The sequence below is a fragment of the Lasioglossum baleicum genome, chromosome 19 (genome assembly GCF_051020765.1).
Source record: "Lasioglossum baleicum chromosome 19, iyLasBale1, whole genome shotgun sequence".
In the NCBI taxonomy this organism is placed as follows: Eukaryota; Metazoa; Arthropoda; class Insecta; order Hymenoptera; family Halictidae; genus Lasioglossum; species Lasioglossum baleicum.
This window is the reverse complement of record NC_134947.1, coordinates 3439455-3460013: the sequence shown is the minus strand read 5'-3', so window position 1 is coordinate 3460013 and position 20559 is coordinate 3439455. Positions and strand designations below refer to the sequence as shown.

Sequence of the window (20559 nt, the reverse complement as noted above, 5' to 3'; positions counted from 1 at the left end):
CAAACTTACCTCCATGAGTCGCGCGAATCGTACGATCCACGCGATTTTCCAACTTCGCTGCCGATCGCACGCGATTAGAATCGCGGCGATTTCAATGTGCTGCTCTTCATTTATTTTCATTGGAAATCACGTGGAGGGGGAATCGCATGCAACTGGAATAACGTCGACCGAATCGACGATCGACCCGTGTGTGGATGGTTCATGCGACGGACGCGATTTCAGTCGAGCCGATTTCAGTCGACTACGAATCGACCCGTGTGTGGCTCTCCATTCATTTGCATTGGAAGTCACGTGGAGGGGGGAATCGCATGCGACTGGAATCGCGTCGACCGAATCGACGATCGACCCGTGTGTGGACGGCCTTACTTATCGCGTAAACGTATTGATGAAACGTAAGCGTATTGATGACGGCATCGGCTGCGTTCGGGCCCGGCCCGGGCTGTGATTGTCACGACCGTGAACGTAAAACGACGTAACTTCATTGTAAAAATTAGTATGCTATAGCAACGTATAGCAATTTTATTTTGGTACTACAATAAACTAGAGAATCTCTACTTTATAATAATGTAAAAATCATCGCGTGGGGCGACGTGGGGCATATACTAATTTATTGACGAAGAGGAGTAACATGGGCGTTTCTGTGGAAAAATAAGTACCGTCTTTGACACTTAATTTACAAAAATAGAGGAATGTTATCGATAATTTGGAATTACTAAAGTGAAAATACATGTTTTGAGATGCTACATTCATCATAAATAGGAAATTTAAATACTCCCTCGTACATTTTAACATATTTCTAGCGCGTATGACAATGTGCCCATTCATTTATAGGTTAGGCGTCCGCCTTTTAGGTGAAGTTTACACGCTCTGTAAACATACAACAAAAGAATTTTAAGTTTTAATATTCAAGGGTTTTAATACATGGTTATTTTAGATGATATTGGAACAGTTAGTTTTTGTTCATTTGAAAGTTAATTTTGTCCAGCTAAAAAGGCCATTCGTCACACTGTGGGGCGGCTCGAATATCTCGAGAAGCAGGAGTGAGTCATCCTCAGAGTTTGTTGATATATTTCTGAAAAAGTTGTTTCATTTACTAATTTTTCTTTGCTCCCACCATCAACAGGGCCGAACACAAAGCTGAACAGAAGACGCTAAGCGACCTCCTCCACGCAACAGTAGAGCGTCAAAACATAATGATCGAGAACCTGGAGTGAGTCATCCTCAGAATTAGTTGAAATCATATATTTCTGGAAAAGTGGGTCCATTTATTAATTTTTATTTGCTCCCACCATGAACAGTGCGCAACGTCGGGTCATGCAGGCCGAACATAAGCATCCACGCACATAATGAGGCCGATATACGGTAAGCATTGTATATCGTTGACTTTGTTTAATTTCATTATAAATTCATTGTTTATCTTCATTAATTTATTGTTAATTCTTATTTATATTGATTCAAATGAATGTTACAGACGCAACGCTGCGGAACCGCTCGTTCCCACGGTCACTGGAACGTGAGTTCGAAAAGGTGGCCCAAAACGCGCGCTGAAGTCGGCGAAGGAGCGGCATCGCAAACGAATGACCGCCCTCGGGCACCACATCCCCTCCAACGCAAAAACACGGACCAATCAAAGCGCGACCTAGACGCGAGTTGGCACAGTCGGCCAATAGACAGTTGGCGCCCCGGGCCGACTGTGCCAACTCGCGTCTAGGTCGCGCTTTGATTGGTCCGTGTTTTTCGTTAATAACTCCTAAACAAAGCCGCGGATAACATTTTTGCAAAGGAAAATGTTGCTTCAAATGATCTCGGGAACCTCATATTTTCGGCTGTTGAAGGAATTTTGGGACACCCTGTAGATACAAGGTGACTCATAATTCATGGTACAAACTAGGTCAGGTCAATTCTATGGCTGGAAATAAGACGAAAATCAAGAATAACGAAATTGCGTGGGAGGTTTCGTTTTCAAGAAAATTAAATTTAAATATCAGTTGAGTATACGTGTCCTTAATAAATAACTGCAGTTATTATGCTGCTATTATTTATAGACCATGGTCACTATCAACTTGAGCATACGTTCGAATTTAGAGTTGTGCTGATTCAATTACGGAATTGAATTACATTGTATTTCAATTATGCATATAGTAATTCAACTACGTCGTAACTGAATTACATAATTCAAACCTTTCAATTAATTCAATTACTAAGTATTTTAATCAGATATGTGCAATTAAAATACAATATAATTAAAATACAGCTCTCCAAATTATAGCCCAGAACTTTGAAGAAGTGCGATATATTTTTATGTTTTTCTTTCATATGCATACTTGTTTGGTGTCTGTGCGGCATAGTTTCTATTTCTATTCCTCGTCCTCGTTCATAATACGCGTAACGCTATTTCATGTTTATGTTTGAAATTCAAAAAATGTGTAACGCAGAAGTTATTTCTGTTCAGATATTATAAATTTATAAATAATAAATTCCTTCTGTTCGAAACCTTCACATGGATTTCCCAACCTCTTCTTACCTGTTACTGTATTATTCTTTAATGTTTAATTTTAATTTAATTACATCGTAATTCGTAGTCAACGTAATTTAATTACAAAGTATTTTATAATTGTACTCCAATTGCAATTACGGAGTACATTGTACATAATTTAATTACAATCTATTTTATAGTTGTACTCCAATTGCATTTACGAATTACATTGTAATTTATTTGAATGAAGATCTGAATTATAAATTACAATATGACTGTATTACAATGTAATTCAATTAGTTTGTAATTATAATTCCTGGAGAAATTCAATTGTCATTCTGCACAACTCTGTTCCAATTCGATACGAATCGGAAATATTCGTATTCTGCTGGTAAACGAGCCCTGACATTCTACCATGTACAAACGCGGTCGCAACAGCATCTTGTAACGAAATCCGCGACATCGGCGAACCTGTGTTTATGTTTTTTTGTGTTGTTATTGTTACTTATATTATTTCTGCGCAGTTGAAATTTCTGAATTTTAAATTAAAGTTTGGTACTTTGCCATAGGAGCAGAGCACATGGAGAAAACAATGAGACTCCTATCGTCAGCTCGAACAACGAGGTCTAAAAGAAAAAGTTGGATGTAAAAGAAAACTCGATGTCACAAAAAAATAGTGCCCCCTTACTACATACCTACTACCTACCTAGATAATAGTATCTCGTCGGTGGTTACAGCCAGCAACAAGTTATTTCAATTAAAATCTACATCTTTTCAATTAAAATTTAAACAACACATTATTTGTTAATTGGATATCAAATAAAAAAGACAGCAAAAAAAATTATTTATTATTCGACCAAGTCTAAATAGACTATTTAGAATAATAAAGTTAATTGTTATTTACAAATACATACAATTTAAGTTGTTATTTGTATTGACAAATTATTCGATTAAAGGTTCAGTATTAATAATACTTCATTATTATTTATTATACATAGACATTAAACAAATTTTCGTTCCAACAGTCCTCAGTAACGGTAGTAATACTTATTCATGTATCATCTGTTGTGCATTATTTGAGAAGCTTTAGAGCTTGTGTCAAATAGCACGTGTCGATCGGTTAAATTAACAGCCCGGATAAATTAAGGCCCGATGGGTAATCGAGACCCGAGGAAATAATTAAAATGTACATTATATTCGAAAATCAATTTTTTATTTTTGAGAATTTATGTCCCTTCATAATGTAAGCATATTTAAACGCATATTTGTTTATAATCGCGGGATCCGGTTAATCGAGGTCCTACTGTATTAGGTTGCATATGAAATGTCCGATTTTTAGCAGTGACATTAAACAAACGCAATTTTCTATAGCCAATGTATTCTATCTATAAATTTTAAGTTTCTTAATTGTATTACGGTAAAAATAAGATATAATGGTCATTCACTTTTCTTTTTCATTTACAATATTATCTTGATTTTCTGATTCTTTTTACCATCAAAGACTAGTACGTTAATTAATCACCACATTTTGACTAAAAATCACATAACGCTTATCGTCAATAAGTTATTTTTCCAGACATAAAAGGAACACACGACAGTCGCGTTGGTTGACGTTCAGATAAACTTCATTTAAAAGTAAAAGATCATACAATAAATATAAAACTATAAAAGTGTAACAGGCTTACAAATATGATAAGGATTAATTTATTTAGACTTTGCGCGATATAATACGGGTTCTAATAAAGATATTTATTAAATGATTTATTATGGAAAAACATACCTATAATTTCAATTATTGTGAAATAAAAATCTAGGACCGGTCATTCGGACCGCTTAGTACCACAAAGTTTTATAATAAACCTATAGACTATAGACCAGGGATGAGCAATCCGCGGCCCGCCACACTTTCTTGTGCGGCCCTTCAAAGATTTTACATTTAGAATATGTTTCTTCTATCGATCGTAGTTGTGCGCTGTTAATAAATTTTTAAATGCTTTCGGGGCGCGCAGCGGTTCGATCGATATGAAACATATTTATTTACTTTGCAAATCTAAATTTCCAATGGGAGTTTTCTTCCTTTCGTCGTCAGGATATTTCCAATACGATAACGTCGATCCTTTAAGTAAGCATCATCTACGATTCCAGGCTCCAAATCTAGAAACATCTTCGAACATTGTTAGAAATCTTCCTATACATGTCCTATTTTATTTTTTAAGAAAATGTTCTTTCACGTCATGTAAAAAGGAGTTAGTTGCATGTAATAAGCTCTATGGAGATACATTGCATTGTATCATTAATGCTAACCTTATTTAATGTAAATTGCTGTCGATGCACTTCCTTCAGACTGAAAATAACGTAGCCAGACAATTTATATGCTGGAGATCGAACAGCAGATGGGCCAGCCGGACTTTGAACATTTGGCATCACTAATCGGCTTTTTTGTTTTAAAAACTTTTTAGGAGTTTTATTTGCAAGCTGCGAAACATATCACTATTTATTGAAACTGTATACGATTGTGCACCAAACTGTGCTTACCTTTTTATTGCAATTGTTACTGCATCCGTTACCATTATGAATATGATACTTGATATCATGTGGTATAATTTCAGGTAGTGTTTCAAGCTAGTAAATCTCGAACGTAATTGTAATATTTTTGTACAAATCATGTAATTTCATTGCCGGAAAACGAACACACGAGTCGCCAGATTCTGCAACAACTATTGGAGTAGTCACTATTTCCTCCAAATGTCGCATTAACCAAACAAAATGAAGGCATGTATCTAAAATATGAGTATCAAATTAACCAGTGTCTCCAATGTTTTCAAAAATGTTATTTGACAACAGCAATAATTATTTGTACCATTGCTGCGATAGTACTCTCGTTTAAGGGGCAGAGTGATAGCAGAGACCGTTAAAGAACCACTTTCTTGTAATTCCGGTGATCCAGGAGAGACAGGTTTCAATGTGCCTTCTACTTTTAATCTTTGAATTTCTTTCAAATCAACTTGCCGTCTGTAGCTGCGATGAAATTCATATATTTCATATCATTTTAATGGTATACTATTAATGAATAAGTTATAAAATGATATCGATATATGAAACTTACTGGCAACGAGCAATAATCTTTCTCCTTCAACTTGTTCCCTAGAATCATTAAACTCAACCGTAGAAGTACACAAGTTTAATGCTTGACTAACTTGGCCAATGATCGTTTGTTGCTCGCACACGTCATCTAGCAATTTTTTCACTTTTTCTTGTACCATAACAGCTTCGCACTTAGCATCATCAACTTTTGTCGCACTTGATAAAATATCTGGAGATTCTTGCATCCTCGATATTATACGCACGCGAACTCATAATTACAATATTTAAAAAGCTCACTTGTGATTGTTGGCGTCGATGAAAACTGACACTGTGCATGAATGGTACATAATTATCACCGTCCATTACGTAAGTTTCACCCTGTTTTGGAGATGCAGGTGAAATCTTTTTTATAGGTGACCGATACGGCGACCTTCAAAGTAAGTGAATTAACTTCAAATCCATATACTAAATTCGTTTACATCCATTTTGTATCTTACCCTTGTAACCGTGTCGGTCACATATCGACACTTCGCGAACGTATAAGGTAGAAATTGTATTTACCACGGCGATCTATGACGTCATATGCGATCCTCGTCGTAGAAAAGGATCGCAGGATCGCCCCACTAATCATAGTTGCGTGCGCATCGATCCCCTCTCGATAATCATCGAAGGAGATCGATGAGGGCCATGGAGAACTCACTCTGCGTCTGGAAGCGATCTAGTGAGCACGCGTTCGCGAGGTGTCCGTTCGACGATAACCGGTGCGTATTCGGGAGGCCAAACCGTCCTGTTGTACTAGACAAACCGTCTAGCCAACCTCGTTACGTACGCGCCTCAAACCGAGGAGTCGCGATTGCAAACCGCTTCGTGGCACTGTTCAACGTATCACCGTACGCGTAAATTAGTCGTAACAGCGTAGTAGTCATTTGCGTTGGATTATTGATGTAAAAGTAACGTCGCTCCGAAATGTGTAACTTGCTACAGGCAAGCGCGGATTTAAGAATTTATTAGGGTTTCTTTTCTCATCGTATTAGACTGCGAGTCCCAAGTATTAACTTCACGAAAATCGTCGTGCGGACACTCCGATATATGTAGTGGCTTCAACAGTGTATGATTCGCGGTTAGATTCGGGAACGTGTCATATCGCTAGATCAAGCATCTGAAATTCCATGTGGATCAGATTTCTGCACTACTGGGTTTCATTATTGTGTCGATCGTCTTTGAGAGACAGGTTCTCGAATCATTGGTTCTTTTGGTACAATATTTGGATCGTCACAGCCAAGGAGACTCTACTGACACTGAGAGTTGCTCCGAGGTCACAACAGTGCTGAAGGGCAACTTGTAAGTGTTCCGGAATTTCCGAGGTATCGTGATCGTTTCTATAAGTGCGTATCATCTGATCAATCAGCAGATCGTACGAGTAGTAAACGAGTCCAAAGATCTTCGGTGTTTAAACATATTAGTTATAAAGAAGCGTGATCGCTGGTACTCGTTGACCATGTCTATCCGTACGCGGCCGGACTGGATAAATGCTCGTGCTTAGCAATCACGATTCGGTCGTTTAATAGGATTGTTTTCCATTCGTGCGTATCATCTGAGTCATCAGCAGATCGCACGGGGTAGTAAAACGCATCCTCCGGGACTTTCATTATATAATTAACTCACACGCTGTGTGAACTTCATTCTCTAATGTACTTCACGTGTTACACTGTTGACCAACACTCTATTCTTATCAACTTAGTTCGAGGGTTATGCTCATTATAATTAAATAAACAATTGTTGCGTAGCGACCAGACGTGGATTCTCGGCGATTATCCGTCGACGGGGTTAGATCATCGTCCAGTAGAAATAATTTCGTGCAGGTCGCAACTCCGTAAGACTGATAGCGTAAGGCGTGGCTACAGTATTTCACTTGAACATTATTTGAAGTCATAATTGGTCGTTGTATTGAAACATGGTTCAATATACCCTCCTTTTACCAGATTTCGCTTACGAATGTTTAACCTTCCATCCAAACTAATCCGCTATCCATTGCATGGAGGCTCGATACTCCACATTCTCAATTCACTACTTCGATTTGCATATATTTTCAACCCATCTGGCTAGCTCGATTCAATAATAAATTAATAATCAAATATACGGTTATATAATTGGCGCCCAACGTGGGGCGGTTTAGTTTGGACGAACTGAATGTTCGATAGCGAAGCATGAGTAAGGTGCGGAACCGAAAGCTTGGGGGCACTTTAAGGTCGAAAAACACAGAAAGGAATACAATGATGTCTAGCTCGCGTGTTGTGCGAACACCACCTCCCGGGACCTCGGGTAATACAAATAACGTGCCCGACCCATCAGATATAATTAACGTACAATCTCCGATCACGATCGAACATACCCCGGGGTCTAGCTCTAATCACGACAGAGAACAAATGGCGGTTATCATTCAGGAATTGCGCGAAGAGATAGCTAGTCTTAAGAATCAATTGAGATCGGTACAAAGACAGTTAGACGACCAAGTAGGGAATGACGAGCTATATGAACGGGTAACAGAACATAAGATAGAGATGCGTGATTGGCGACGCGATCTTGAGCAGAGATTAGAACGGGAGGGTAAAGTTCATGCGGAAGAAATAGCAAAAGTCCGGAGGGAGGCCCTGGAAGGATTAGAGACTCTCCGTGCAAATCAAGAGACGCTCCGGACGAGCGAATATCCAAATGCCAGACCGTACGAATGTGAAGAACGAACGCGTCACCGTGACCATACAAACAACCATCAAGAAGTCCAACATGGACCTATCGAACGGAATATGCCACCTCCTGCGTTCCACAATACAATTGGGTCCCGATGGACGAGCTATAATGACTCCGCGAGGCTCGACGCAACAATAGCTGCGGCAGCGCGACCGTTTCGAGTGAAGCCCCAAATGCCAACCTTTGAAGGCAAAACCACCGAGAGACCGGCAAAGTACCTGCGAGAAATGAAAGGATTCGTAGAAGCAACACGGCTCCCGGATGATGAACTAAAATTCATCATCACTCAGTCTTTAAAGGGTAATGCCGGAGAATGGTGGGATATTATCTCGGATCAGATCACTACGTGGGCTCAGTTCGCAAAGGCGCTGCTCGATCGATTCTGGTGCTCGGCGATTCAAAGAAAGATCCGTGATAACCTCAGTATCGGGGTATATCGCCCAGAGGCTGGTTCTTCTAGGGTCGCTTACGCTATGAAATTGATAGGAACAGCACGCGACCTGCTGCCACGACCGACTGATGAAGAGATCGTACAGACGTTGGCACGGCACTTCACACAGGCAGTTGATGACTGCGTGCTCGGCCAAAACATTTGTACGATAGATGCCTTCTTATCACTACTTGAACGCTTCGATAATGGAGGAACGGTCAATCGGCAAAGACAAGATGAACGTCCTACTAACAACGTACGCGATTGGAATCCCCGTAATGGTCTAGACCGTACAAATCAGGTACCAACGGGAGTTCCACGAACAACAATCCAAGGCAGGTCTAACAACGAATACCAACGACCAGTAGGAGAATATCAACGAGCAAATGCAGAGCCTCAGAGGTCAAGATACGACAATGCTCGTCCCTGGCAAGATCAGCGACAACCACATGACGAAAACACTCGCCCATGGCAAGAGTATCGTAGGCAACAAGACCGCCCACGAGAAGGAGGGCCAAGTCGAATACGAGCGGTTCATCTTGAGGAAGAGACATGCCCAGAGGACGAGGAACCTGTCGAAGAAACAGACATAATCCCGGGAAACGACTAGGGATGTCCTCGAATACATGCCTGAGTAACTTCCCCTCTCAGGTGGATGACATCCTGACCGAACTACGTGGGGAAGAAGTTCAGCTACAGATCAGTTCATTGTTCCCAGATACTCGCCGGGAACTACTAGAAGAAGGATGTCCGACACGACCAGCTAGAGGAATGGACCGTTGCCCTGAATTACAACTGAAAATCGAGGATATCCCTGTAAAGGCCTTAATTGATACAGGTAGCACCGTCACGGCAGTGTCGGAGGCGTGGTACAACATGCACCAAGAGATACTACGTAAATGCCCAACATTGCCGGTAACGGGGGCATTTGTAATTGGAGCTACAGGAAGCAAATCTGCCCGACTAAAGAGGCAAATATGGGTTAGACTCGGCTATGAGGACGAAATCATTGAAACGGCGGCAATTGTAGTCCCAGGACTGATTTGTGAAGTAATTCTTGGAGTGGATACATTACGACGGACAAAAGCCTTGCTAGACTTTGGACAGGAGGCACTCTCACTTAAGACAAAAGACGGCCAGATCACCATCAAAATGACTAGAGAAGCAGACACGGAGATAGCCATACGAAGACTCGACGAAGCCACGAAACGAAATATCGTGCCGCAGAAATCCGAAGATGAAATCATAAAATCTATATTAGATCCGAGTCAAGCTAACATTGAGCAAAAGGCAGTACTGCAACAAGTCATCGAGGCATACCCAGAGGTATGGAGAGAAGATATAGGACGGGTGACATGCTATGAACATCATCTTCACATGAAGTCGAAGGTACCATATTGGAGCAGAACATATCCAATCCCATTGAAATATCTTGAAGCAGCGGACGCTGAAATACAAAGAATGCTGACAAACGACATAATCCGTCCAAGCACGAGCCCATACATTAATCCGGTGGTTCCTGTATTGAAGAAGAACGGATCATTGCGACTATGCCTAGACGCAAGAAAACTGAATGAATTCCTCATCGAGGACCATGAAATGTCAGAAACACCGGACGTCATTTTTCAACGCTTCAAGAAGGTAGACTTCCTAACAAGCCTAGATCTAACAAACAGTTTCTGGCAGATTCCGCTAACACCAGAATCAAGGAAATATACAGCGTTTATGTATCGCGGGAGATGTTATGAATACGTCGTCACGCCCTTTGGTTTGAAAACGAGCAGCGCGAGCTTGGTAAGAGCATTGCGACAAGTGTTGGACGGAATGGAAGGATTCGTCGTAAACTTCATCGATGATATCCTCTGTTTCTCCCCCACATTTGAAGAGCACGTCAAACATCTCAGCGCCTTACTAGCACGATTAAAAGCGCATAATGTCACAATCAATCTGGAGAAGTGCAAGTTTATGAGGAGAGAGATAAAGTTCCTTGGGCACATACTCTCCGTAGAAGGAATCCAGCAGGACCCAGAAAAACTAGCCGCGATAAGAGATTTCCCACCGCCTCGAAATCTAAAACAGCTGCGGGGATTCCTCGGACTCGTGAATTACTATAGCAAATTCACTGACAAACAAGCTGAAACAACGGCTCCGTTGCTGACGCTCTTAAAAAAGGGAAATCACTGGACTTGGAACGAACGATTACAAAGGGCATTTGAAGAGGTTAAATATGCGTTTTGCACCAAGGTTGCACTACAATACGCTGATCCAAGCAAGACCTTCTTCCTATCAACGGATGCGAGCTTCTCCGCACTCGGGGCAGTCGTTGAACAGAGAGACGCAGAGGGCAAATTAAAACCGGTCGCATTTGCGAGTAGAACACTGCATGGCCCAGAATTGGCATACTTCACCACGGAAAAGGAGTTGCTGGCCATTGTATGGGCGTTAGGAAAATTCTGAACTTATTTATATGGGGTTAGAATCATACTAATGACAGATCATAAGGCCATTACCTTTTTGATGAGTAGCAAACTACTTAGCCAACGCTTAACGCGATGGATCCTCTCCATACAAGATTACCAAATAGAAATCCAATATAGGCCTGGGAAGGATAACATCCCAGCAGATATAATGAGCCGCATAGATTATACGCCAATTGGGGGTAACATCGAAAGGGAAACGCGTATACCGATCTTAACCGCACTGGCGCGAACAATGTCGCCCACATTAGCAAAAGCCCTAAGGCAACTGCCCGAGTGGCAACAAAAGGATGAAAACTTGCGCAAAATAATCAATAAGTGTAGGGAATCGGGTGACAGGTACGCGAATCGATACGGTCTTAGAAATGACATGCTGTATCATGTGGATAAAACCGGAAAGGAGCGGGCAGTAATACCCGTGCAGCTACGAGATGAATTGATACGTGAAGTTCACGAAATGTATACACACCTCGGTGGAGACAAGACCGTGAAACTGGTATCAGAAGATTTTCACGTGTCAAAGTTACACCGACGTGCGCGAAAGTTGATATCCACATGCGACACGTGTCAGCGCGTCAAATATCTCACGCATGCGGCACACGCGGACATGCAAAGTATAATACCAACAGGTCCCCGGGAGGTGTTGTCCGTCGATTTCTATGGCCCTCTGCCTACATCGAAAGGGGGGGTGAAACATATCCTTGTAATCGAGGAATTATTCACAAAGTTCGTGAAACTATATCCTATGCGAAATGCAACCACACCAGTAACACTTACGCGTATATTTAAGCGATATATCCCAACCTACGGTAAACCGAAGAAAATCATCACGGATCATGGCACGCAATTTACTTCGAGGAAATGGACACAGGCTCTACAGGAGGAAGGAATCTACCATATCTTGTCATCTATTCGACACCCGCAGAGCAACCCAGTTGAGCGAGTAAATCGAGAAATCGGACGAATTTTTCGAACATTGATAGCGGAAAAACACTCCTCGTGGGCAAAATGGATTGAAGTAATCGAGACATGCTGCAATGAGATAGTACATGATAGCACAGGATTTACGCCAACGGAATTACTATTACAAGAAAAACCCGTAAGGCCGTGGGCAAAGTGGTTCAAACATATACTGGAAAAACAAAAAGAAGGGCTCGGAAAACACGAAACAAAACTACAACTCGCATTCCAGCGCATGACAATAAAGGCACGGAAGAGATGCGATAGAGCCAATGCTGGAAAACAACAAACGAAATATGAAATTTGCGATCGAGTACTCGTTAGGACAAACCCAGTGTCAAACGCCGCAGATCGCCAGATAGCTAAATTCTTTCACCTATATGAAGGTCCGTATGTGTTAATACAGAGGAAAGGACCGGCCACTTACGTTCTAAGAAGCCCCCACTCTGATGACATCCGAGGGACGTTCCACGCGTCGAGCCTACGGCCCTATTACCAATCGACGACGGCGTAAGATGTAAACAACGAATCAGTGCGGCACGCGACGGAGCGCGCCGCGTCGAACCAATCATCTAAGATGCAAAATGTAAACACGAGTCCGCGCGGAGTATTACTGAGGATGCAACGTCCAAAAAATTCTCAGAAACCCCCAAAGTAATGCTAATATAAAAGGGCTACGGAAACCGAGGTGAGAAACAGTTCACAGCCAAGCGTGAAATGAAATACAACGAAAGCGAAGTGAAAAGAGCAGCCATGGAAAAGTATTCGGTCACATCTCCAAGGAAGAAGGATGCCGAAACACTTGCCTATGCAAGTTGGGCGATGATAAGCCGTCCTACGCAAACGGGTATGGACATCCGTTACCACAGCCCACCACGCTACAACATGAAGACGATAGTGGCAAGGCCGTGGCAGCCAAAGTATCGTCGGGGTCGGCGATATGCACGCGGAGTGGAAACGCAGGTCAGGGTGCAGAAAAGGCACGTCCATGCACAAACCCCGCGTGGAGGACCCATCGCGGCAAAGGAGCGAAGGACGCCCGTGTCCGGGCAGAACATAGAAGCCACAAACACCAGGGAAGCGGAGGAACGAATGGAAATGTCGTTCGAGGTTATTCCAGAACCGGCGGAAATGCAGACGAGCTGGATGCAAGGAGAACAGGCTATAGGAGCTAAAGAAAATTCTCTGACACAGGAGCAGCTCGACCAGTCGTTCGAGGTCATCCCAGAACCCAAAAGGGTGAGGGAGATATGGGAACTAACGGAGGAAGATGTGTCCTCCATCTACCAACCATCCACGTCGCGGAGGGAGACATCGCGAACAAGGGTTCCACGGATAGACGGACCATGGGTGGAGGACCCACCGCTGGAGATCCCGGTGCTGGACCCCCGCGATCCGCTGGGGTTATTATCATCGGACAGACTGGTTTCGCTGACGGAAAGCCTCATCGAGAAGCTGTTGGAGACGCCTGAGGGAGAGTAGAGCCGACGGAGCGTAATGTGAAAGTGACGGGTGAACACAGTGCGGTAAAAATTTTATTAAACTTTCGTTCATACAGCAATGCTGTTTAACGTCCGTGGGACTGCCGGTACAAGCTGCAATAGCAAAAATTTAATTTTTTTTTACTCCCGGCAGTTGCTAAAAAAATTAAGTGTTTCAGTATTATTAATGTCTCGGGAGACAGTGATAAGTTGTTTATGTACAAATGCGAATGTAAGTCAATAATTAGCGACACAAAGAGAGTGATAGACTGTTATGTGCATCAGAGTGAAAATTCTGCTAGCGTGAATGGTGACCAGAGAGATGTTACGCGAAATATGGTATGAAAGGAAACGGTTCATTCTCTGTCGGATGTATGGAACTTCTTTCGTGTCTCGTACACACACACCGCTGTGAGGATAACAGGCGAAACGTGGTTTATTTAGTTTATTATTCTTGAAATTGACTGATTACTTGTCCGCGTACGAGACACGAGACGAGTGGACTGCAGACTCTTCGGGGATGACCAGTCATATGAACGATCTCATGGACGTGCGCGACATACGTGTAGCGGGAGATTCTGTGATATATTTCGTGCGCGATCGTCAACATCTCCGGGTAGTTGTGCCATTTGACTTCGGGAATGTAGACTGCAGATTACGAGGTGCATTCCGAATGCGCTCCTGCACCTGTAATCTCAAAGGGAAGGGGGAAGTATATGTAACCGTGTCGGTCACATATCGACACTTCGCGAACGTATAAGGTAGAAATTGTATTTACCACGGCGATCTATGACGTCATATGCGATCCTCGTCGTAGAAAAGGATCGCAGGATCGCCCCACTAATCATAGTTGCGTGCGCATCGATCCCCTCTCGATAATCATCGAAGGAGATCGATGAGGGCCATGGAGAACTCACTCTGCGTCTGGAAGCGATCTAGTGAGCACGCGTTCGCGAGGTGTCCGTTCGACGATAACCGGTGCGTATTCGGGAGGCCAAACCGTCCTGTTGTACTAGACAAACCGTCTAGCCAACCTCGTTACGTACGCGCCTCAAACCGAGGAGTCGCGATTGCAAACCGCTTCGTGGCACTGTTCAACGTATCACCGTACGCGTAAATTAGTCGTAACAGCGTAGTAGTCATTTGCGTTGGATTATTGATGTAAAAGTAACGTCGCTCCGAAATGTGTAACTTGCTACAGGCAAGCGCGGATTTAAGAATTTATTAGGGTTTCTTTTCTCATCGTATTAGACTGCGAGTCCCAAGTATTAACTTCACGAAAATCGTCGTGCGGACACTCCGATATATGTAGTGGCTTCAACAGTGTATGATTCGCGGTTAGATTCGGGAACGTGTCATATCGCTAGATCAAGCATCTGAAATTCCATGTGGATCAGATTTCTGCACTACTGGGTTTCATTATTGTGTCGATCGTCTTTGAGAGACAGGTTCTCGAATCATTGGTTCTTTTGGTACAATATTTGGATCGTCACAGCCAAGGAGACTCTACTGACACTGAGAGTTGCTCCGAGGTCACAACAGTGCTGAAGGGCAACTTGTAAGTGTTCCGGAATTTCCGAGGTATCGTGATCGTTTCTATAAGTGCGTATCATCTGATCAATCAGCAGATCGTACGAGTAGTAAACGAGTCCAAAGATCTTCGGTGTTTAAACATATTAGTTATAAAGAAGCGTGATCGCTGGTACTCGTTGACCATGTCTATCCGTACGCGGCCGGACTGGATAAATGCTCGTGCTTAGCAATCACGATTCGGTCGTTTAATAGGATTGTTTTCCATTCGTGCGTATCATCTGAGTCATCAGCAGATCGCACGGGTAGTAAAACGCATCCTCCGGGACTTTCATTATATAATTAACTCACACGCTGTGTGAACTTCATTCTCTAATGTACTTCACGTGTTACACTGTTGACCAACACTCTATTCTTATCAACTTAGTTCGAGGGTTATGCTCATTATAATTAAATAAACAATTGTTGCGTAGCGACCAGACGTGGATTCTCGGCGATTATCCGTCGACGGGGTTAGATCATCGTCCAGTAGAAATAATTTCGTGCAGGTCGCAACTCCGTAAGACTGATAGCGTAAGGCGTGGCTACAGTATTTCACTTGAACATTATTTGAAGTCATAATTGGTCGTTGTATTGAAACATGGTTCAATAAACCCTCCTTTTACCAGATTTCGCTTACGAATGTTTAACCTTCCATCCAAACTAATCCGCTATCCATTGCATGGAGGCTCGATACTCCACATTCTCAATTCACTACTTCGATTTGCATATATTTTCAACCCATCTGGCTAGCTCGATTCAATAATAAATTAATAATCAAATATACGGTTATACCCTTGGCTATATTTGAAACTTGTCGATACATAGGAAGGACTTTTACCACCTCTGTTTAGCTTGGGCGCAGTTGGTCCCTCCTCTGTAATACCATTTATACGGTGTACTTCCTGTAATGCAAGACTATCTACATATTCATCCATCTCATCATATATTGAAATGTCAGAAGTTGAACTATCTGGATCTGGATCAATTGCTCCCTATAAACCGCATTACCAAAATACTCTAATTAAAATGTAACAAATACAGGTATATATACAGACCAGGCATGGGCAATAGGCGCTCTTGATAAAACACTACTTATCACATTGTTTCGTTACACTCAATTTCGACAAAGCCAGGACATTGCTCCACTGAGCAATCTTTGTCCATGTCTGATATAAACTGTCCACGTATAATTACTATCACCATAATATTATAAATAACTCTGTGTCATTATTCATAAATCAAGTATACCTTTTTATTTAAAAATGCTTGTTCATTTACAACTCGTAGAATGCTTCTGCCAAGACTGGTATTCGGTTCTTCGCATTCTTCTTGACTGTCAGTCTCGGTTTCGTTATCGTATTTAAAATAAAATATGTAGAAATAATATTAAAAACCCTATAAAATATAATATTATCTTTCCAAACTTAAATTTTAATCAATTATCTGACCTGTACATAATATTCAGCTTTGGTCGCAGTCTCCGTGTCTGTTTTCTCGTCAAGAGTGGCGGTTTCTGCTTCTGTACTATTAACAGTATACTCGGCATCCGTTTCTGTTTCGGTCGTGTTTTCTATATCGGGAAGATTAAGATAAAAACGTTCAGGCTTAGGCGGTGGTGGAGGAATACTGCAATCCTATTATAAAAACGGTACACACGTTTAATTTCAATTACCCTTAAGAAAGAAGAAACATTTATAAATAAAATAAAGAATGGCGTAATATGCTTACAGGTGCAGGTGTCGGTTTGACTGGACACACTGGAGAGTTTTTAGGAGAATTTGATTTTCCTTCGCTGCTTTCGCTGGTTCTAATACAAGAACCAGCAGCAGCTTGAGCCATTTCTTTATTTCTGTTAAAACGTGTACGTAACATATCCAATTCACGCTGTCTTTCCAGATGAGTATTGCGCAAAATATTATTCTCTAACTCTTGAGTGCTCAAACCTTGTTCAAACTTCTCTCGTTGAACATTAACAGCATTATCAGGAATATCGGTCTTAGGTTTTGCTACAATAGAATTTTCAAACGTATGGTTATTTAATTTAGAATAATAATTACTGAATTTGAAAGATCAAAAATACCTCTATTAGTACACTGAGAAAAAAAAGTAGTTACTTCAATAACACGCGTGTTATTGTAATTTTTTTACTTCGATGAATATCAATGTATTCTTTTCAATAGTATGAAATTTAGAAGCAAATCGTGATGTATTTGAATTGTCTATCATGAAATGATTGAAAATATTATTCAATTCAATACCGTACATTATTATTCGTAATATTTCTCTTTTTCCTTCAATCGGATATGATGTTAAAAAAATTTGAGAAATGTATTGATTTATACTGGAATTGGTTTGAGGCCATATCTTATTTTTTTGAAAACATTGATATCAAGCTATTCGCTTATATGATTGGCGGAAATGAGTTTTACTATTGAAATTCAATAGTATTAAATATTAAAATAAGTTCATATGATATTGGCACTATTCAATAGCACATCTTATTGAATCAACATATATTTTTTTTGTTTTGACAGGATTTTTTTCTCAGTGTAGGATGTTCTGATGCTGGACTTGTTTTCTCCTTCTCTCGAAGTTTTTTTAGTGGTACAGACATACTAAGAGGTGCTTTTGGTAATAAAGGTGCTTCCCCTTTATTTTTTTCAAAAAGAGCCATTCTCTCAGACAGCGACATTTGAGCTGGATCTTTTGCTCTCCCCTCTGTATTCTTAGACTCAAATAGAGAAGCTTTACTTAGCACTGAGCCTGGGCTAGATTGAGCCGGACTTTTGGGAGAACTATTAAAGCCAAATCTTGGTGAAGGTCGGGAACTACCACTTGTGGGAATCCTATCTGCTTTGCTGCTGTCTGCTGGCTTCACCTGAAACAATACGCACGTTCATTCAATTTAATCAAATATAATATAATGAAATCTTCAAAAAATTATTTTCAAATTACCAAAGTTGCATGAGACAGATCATCTTTCCAATTATTAATTGTTGAAGCAAGAGTTGCTAGTCTATCGAGCCTAGCACCCCTTCTATTTGGCTTTTGCTCCGTGGTCTCTTCTTCCGCATAGAATCTTTCTTCTGTCCTGTGTATGGGTGAACTTAATTCCACACTACTGTCATCTAGAAAACGTAATCATTACAGCTTTTGTAAAAGTCCTATATATAACTAACGAGGGAACATATTCAAGTTACTCAAGCCAATTTTAATGAAACTTTTGTGAGTAAAACATTCCTCTGTAGGTCATGCACCAGTAAAAGAAGAAAAATATCCATATTTTAAACAACTTATCTTTATACATATATAGCCGCCGCTAGGCTTTAATTTTTGAGATATTTGCAATAAACTATGGGTACCAATGCAGTAAACTGTGTGTACGCAGTGTATGCATCAGACTGAGGTTGCCATTTATCTATTGTTTGTACAAACACAATGCAATGACTGAAATGCAATCTATCTAACAGATCGAATTTGTCGAAAAGATTCCTCATATTTTTAGTTTAATATTTCTCCACATTTCTAAAGATTGCTGAGGGGTAGTTCAGCAGTTTTTCTTTATTATTTTACTATCGTTTTTGGACAAACAGCTTCACCTGTGAAACTGCAGAAGTAGTAACTCGGAAACAAAGTCTGTGCATAGATATATTTTCAAAATCTGCACTGACTTTACATTACTATGTATGGATACCGATTATATGCTTTCTAAATAAAGATGTTGTACATAATAGTGGTAACAGAAAGCATATTCATATAAATCCTTTACCAAGCGATTATGTTCCTCAACTACATATGGCTTGCACTACAGGAAACACACAGATATGATAGGAAGCTGGCTAGTGTAAGAAACCAGCTTGGAGCAATCTGCTTGGGTGTACTACACAATATACAGTAGATAAAAGAGTAAACTTACCAGAATATAGTTTTCCAAGCTTTTGTAACTTTGATTTCGCATTACTTATCGACACTTTTGCAGGAGACTTTGTTGGGCTTTTAGCTTTTGTAACTACGAATGTAAACAAAATATATAAGTAACAAATTATATTCGGTTCTATCTTGGTATTATAGAGACATCATTTATTTAAAAAGATTATCTAGATAAACATTCTCTAAAAGTAACTGTTCAGAGCAATATTAAAAAGGTATAATAGATTCGAATACCTGTAGCCTGTGCTAATATGGCATTTGCATCCTTCAAAGGACTACGCCTTCTTTTAATATCGTGTCCAGCATTAGATAGTTGAGTATCTAATTTTTCTCTTCTTGCCCTTGCACGTTCTAACATTCTCTATTTGCATAAACCAATATATTATCAATGTATGACTTCTTATAATTAGTATTAACGTATTAATATAAATTAATTCAAGTGCTACACCATACAGATATCCTCTGTGTGCACACATGCTTGAGGCACGTGTCGCACTCCTGTACATTCTAGAACAAGAACAATTATCACGTAGTCTCCAGCGGCTTTAGGGGACAGTTTATCGCATCTTCGTACAATTTGTCGTCGCCTACTATGAACGGTTTGTCAGCGAACTCGTTCGTCTGCCAAATAGAAAACAGTTTCCGGATCGATGTCGACCTTGTTATCAAGTAACTAACAATTGCTATCGATAACACTGATTGCTTCCATAATTTAGGTTGATCCGCCCTACTTACGGGAAAAGTGACTGCAGGGTGACTAGAGTGATAGAGTGATAGAGTGATCGCAGGGCTGCGAGCCTTTGACGAACACATGCATTATACTGTGCTGCGTGTCGTTCAAAACCACAGGGATGCACAACAGTATAATTGAACTTCCGATGCGCGCTTCCAGGGTCAGTTCCTTTTCGAACGCGATCGCCAGTGGTGTATGCACCCGATCGAATTTTTCCTCGCCGAGCAAACCCTCGACAGTCTCGGCACAGATGGAGATGTCGTAGGTGGTCGATGGCATTAGGTACAATCGCTCCTTATATTCTTTTTGGTAATTCTCCACTACATATTCGCGGTTCGGGATGTTCCTCCATGTAGCAGTCGTTCTGAGATTCGTGGATATTGTTCTTATGTTCAGAATGAACTTGCGGAGGGGTCTACTTGTTCGCCATGGATGGGACCAGGTCACGTCGACCAGACCTTGAGGAAGCGCCTGAAGTCGGAAGACTTTTGGTTCGCTCGGCAGACGGTCCTGCATATCAGGAACGAAATTTGGTTCGCCGTAATCGGGAACATCCTTGTTCTCAGCTAACACCTGCTGATTAGGAACAGCTCCAGTATACATAAATTGTTATATCATTGCTGCGTCATTTTTGAAATGATCTTACATAAAAGCAGAGTCGCCAGATC

General features: G+C 41.1%; 1 protein-coding gene across 1 annotated transcript; it reads right to left on the bottom strand.

Annotated features, from left to right (window-relative positions):
* Positions 1 to 4163: 4163 nt before the first annotated feature.
* Positions 4164 to 20557, bottom strand: LOC143218351 (anillin-like). The gene is given in 14 exon segments (XM_076443483.1): positions 4164 to 4675; positions 4781 to 5256; positions 5337 to 5494; positions 5583 to 5847; positions 5849 to 5990; positions 16021 to 16220; positions 16477 to 16584; positions 16677 to 16862; positions 16957 to 17284; positions 17763 to 18106; positions 18184 to 18356; positions 19145 to 19237; positions 19393 to 19779; positions 19894 to 20557. Coding segments are annotated over 11 exon segments (1986 nt in total). The 5' UTR covers positions 19517 to 19779; positions 19894 to 20557; the 3' UTR covers positions 4164 to 4675; positions 4781 to 5256; positions 5337 to 5471.
* Positions 20558 to 20559: the final 2 nt, after the last annotated feature.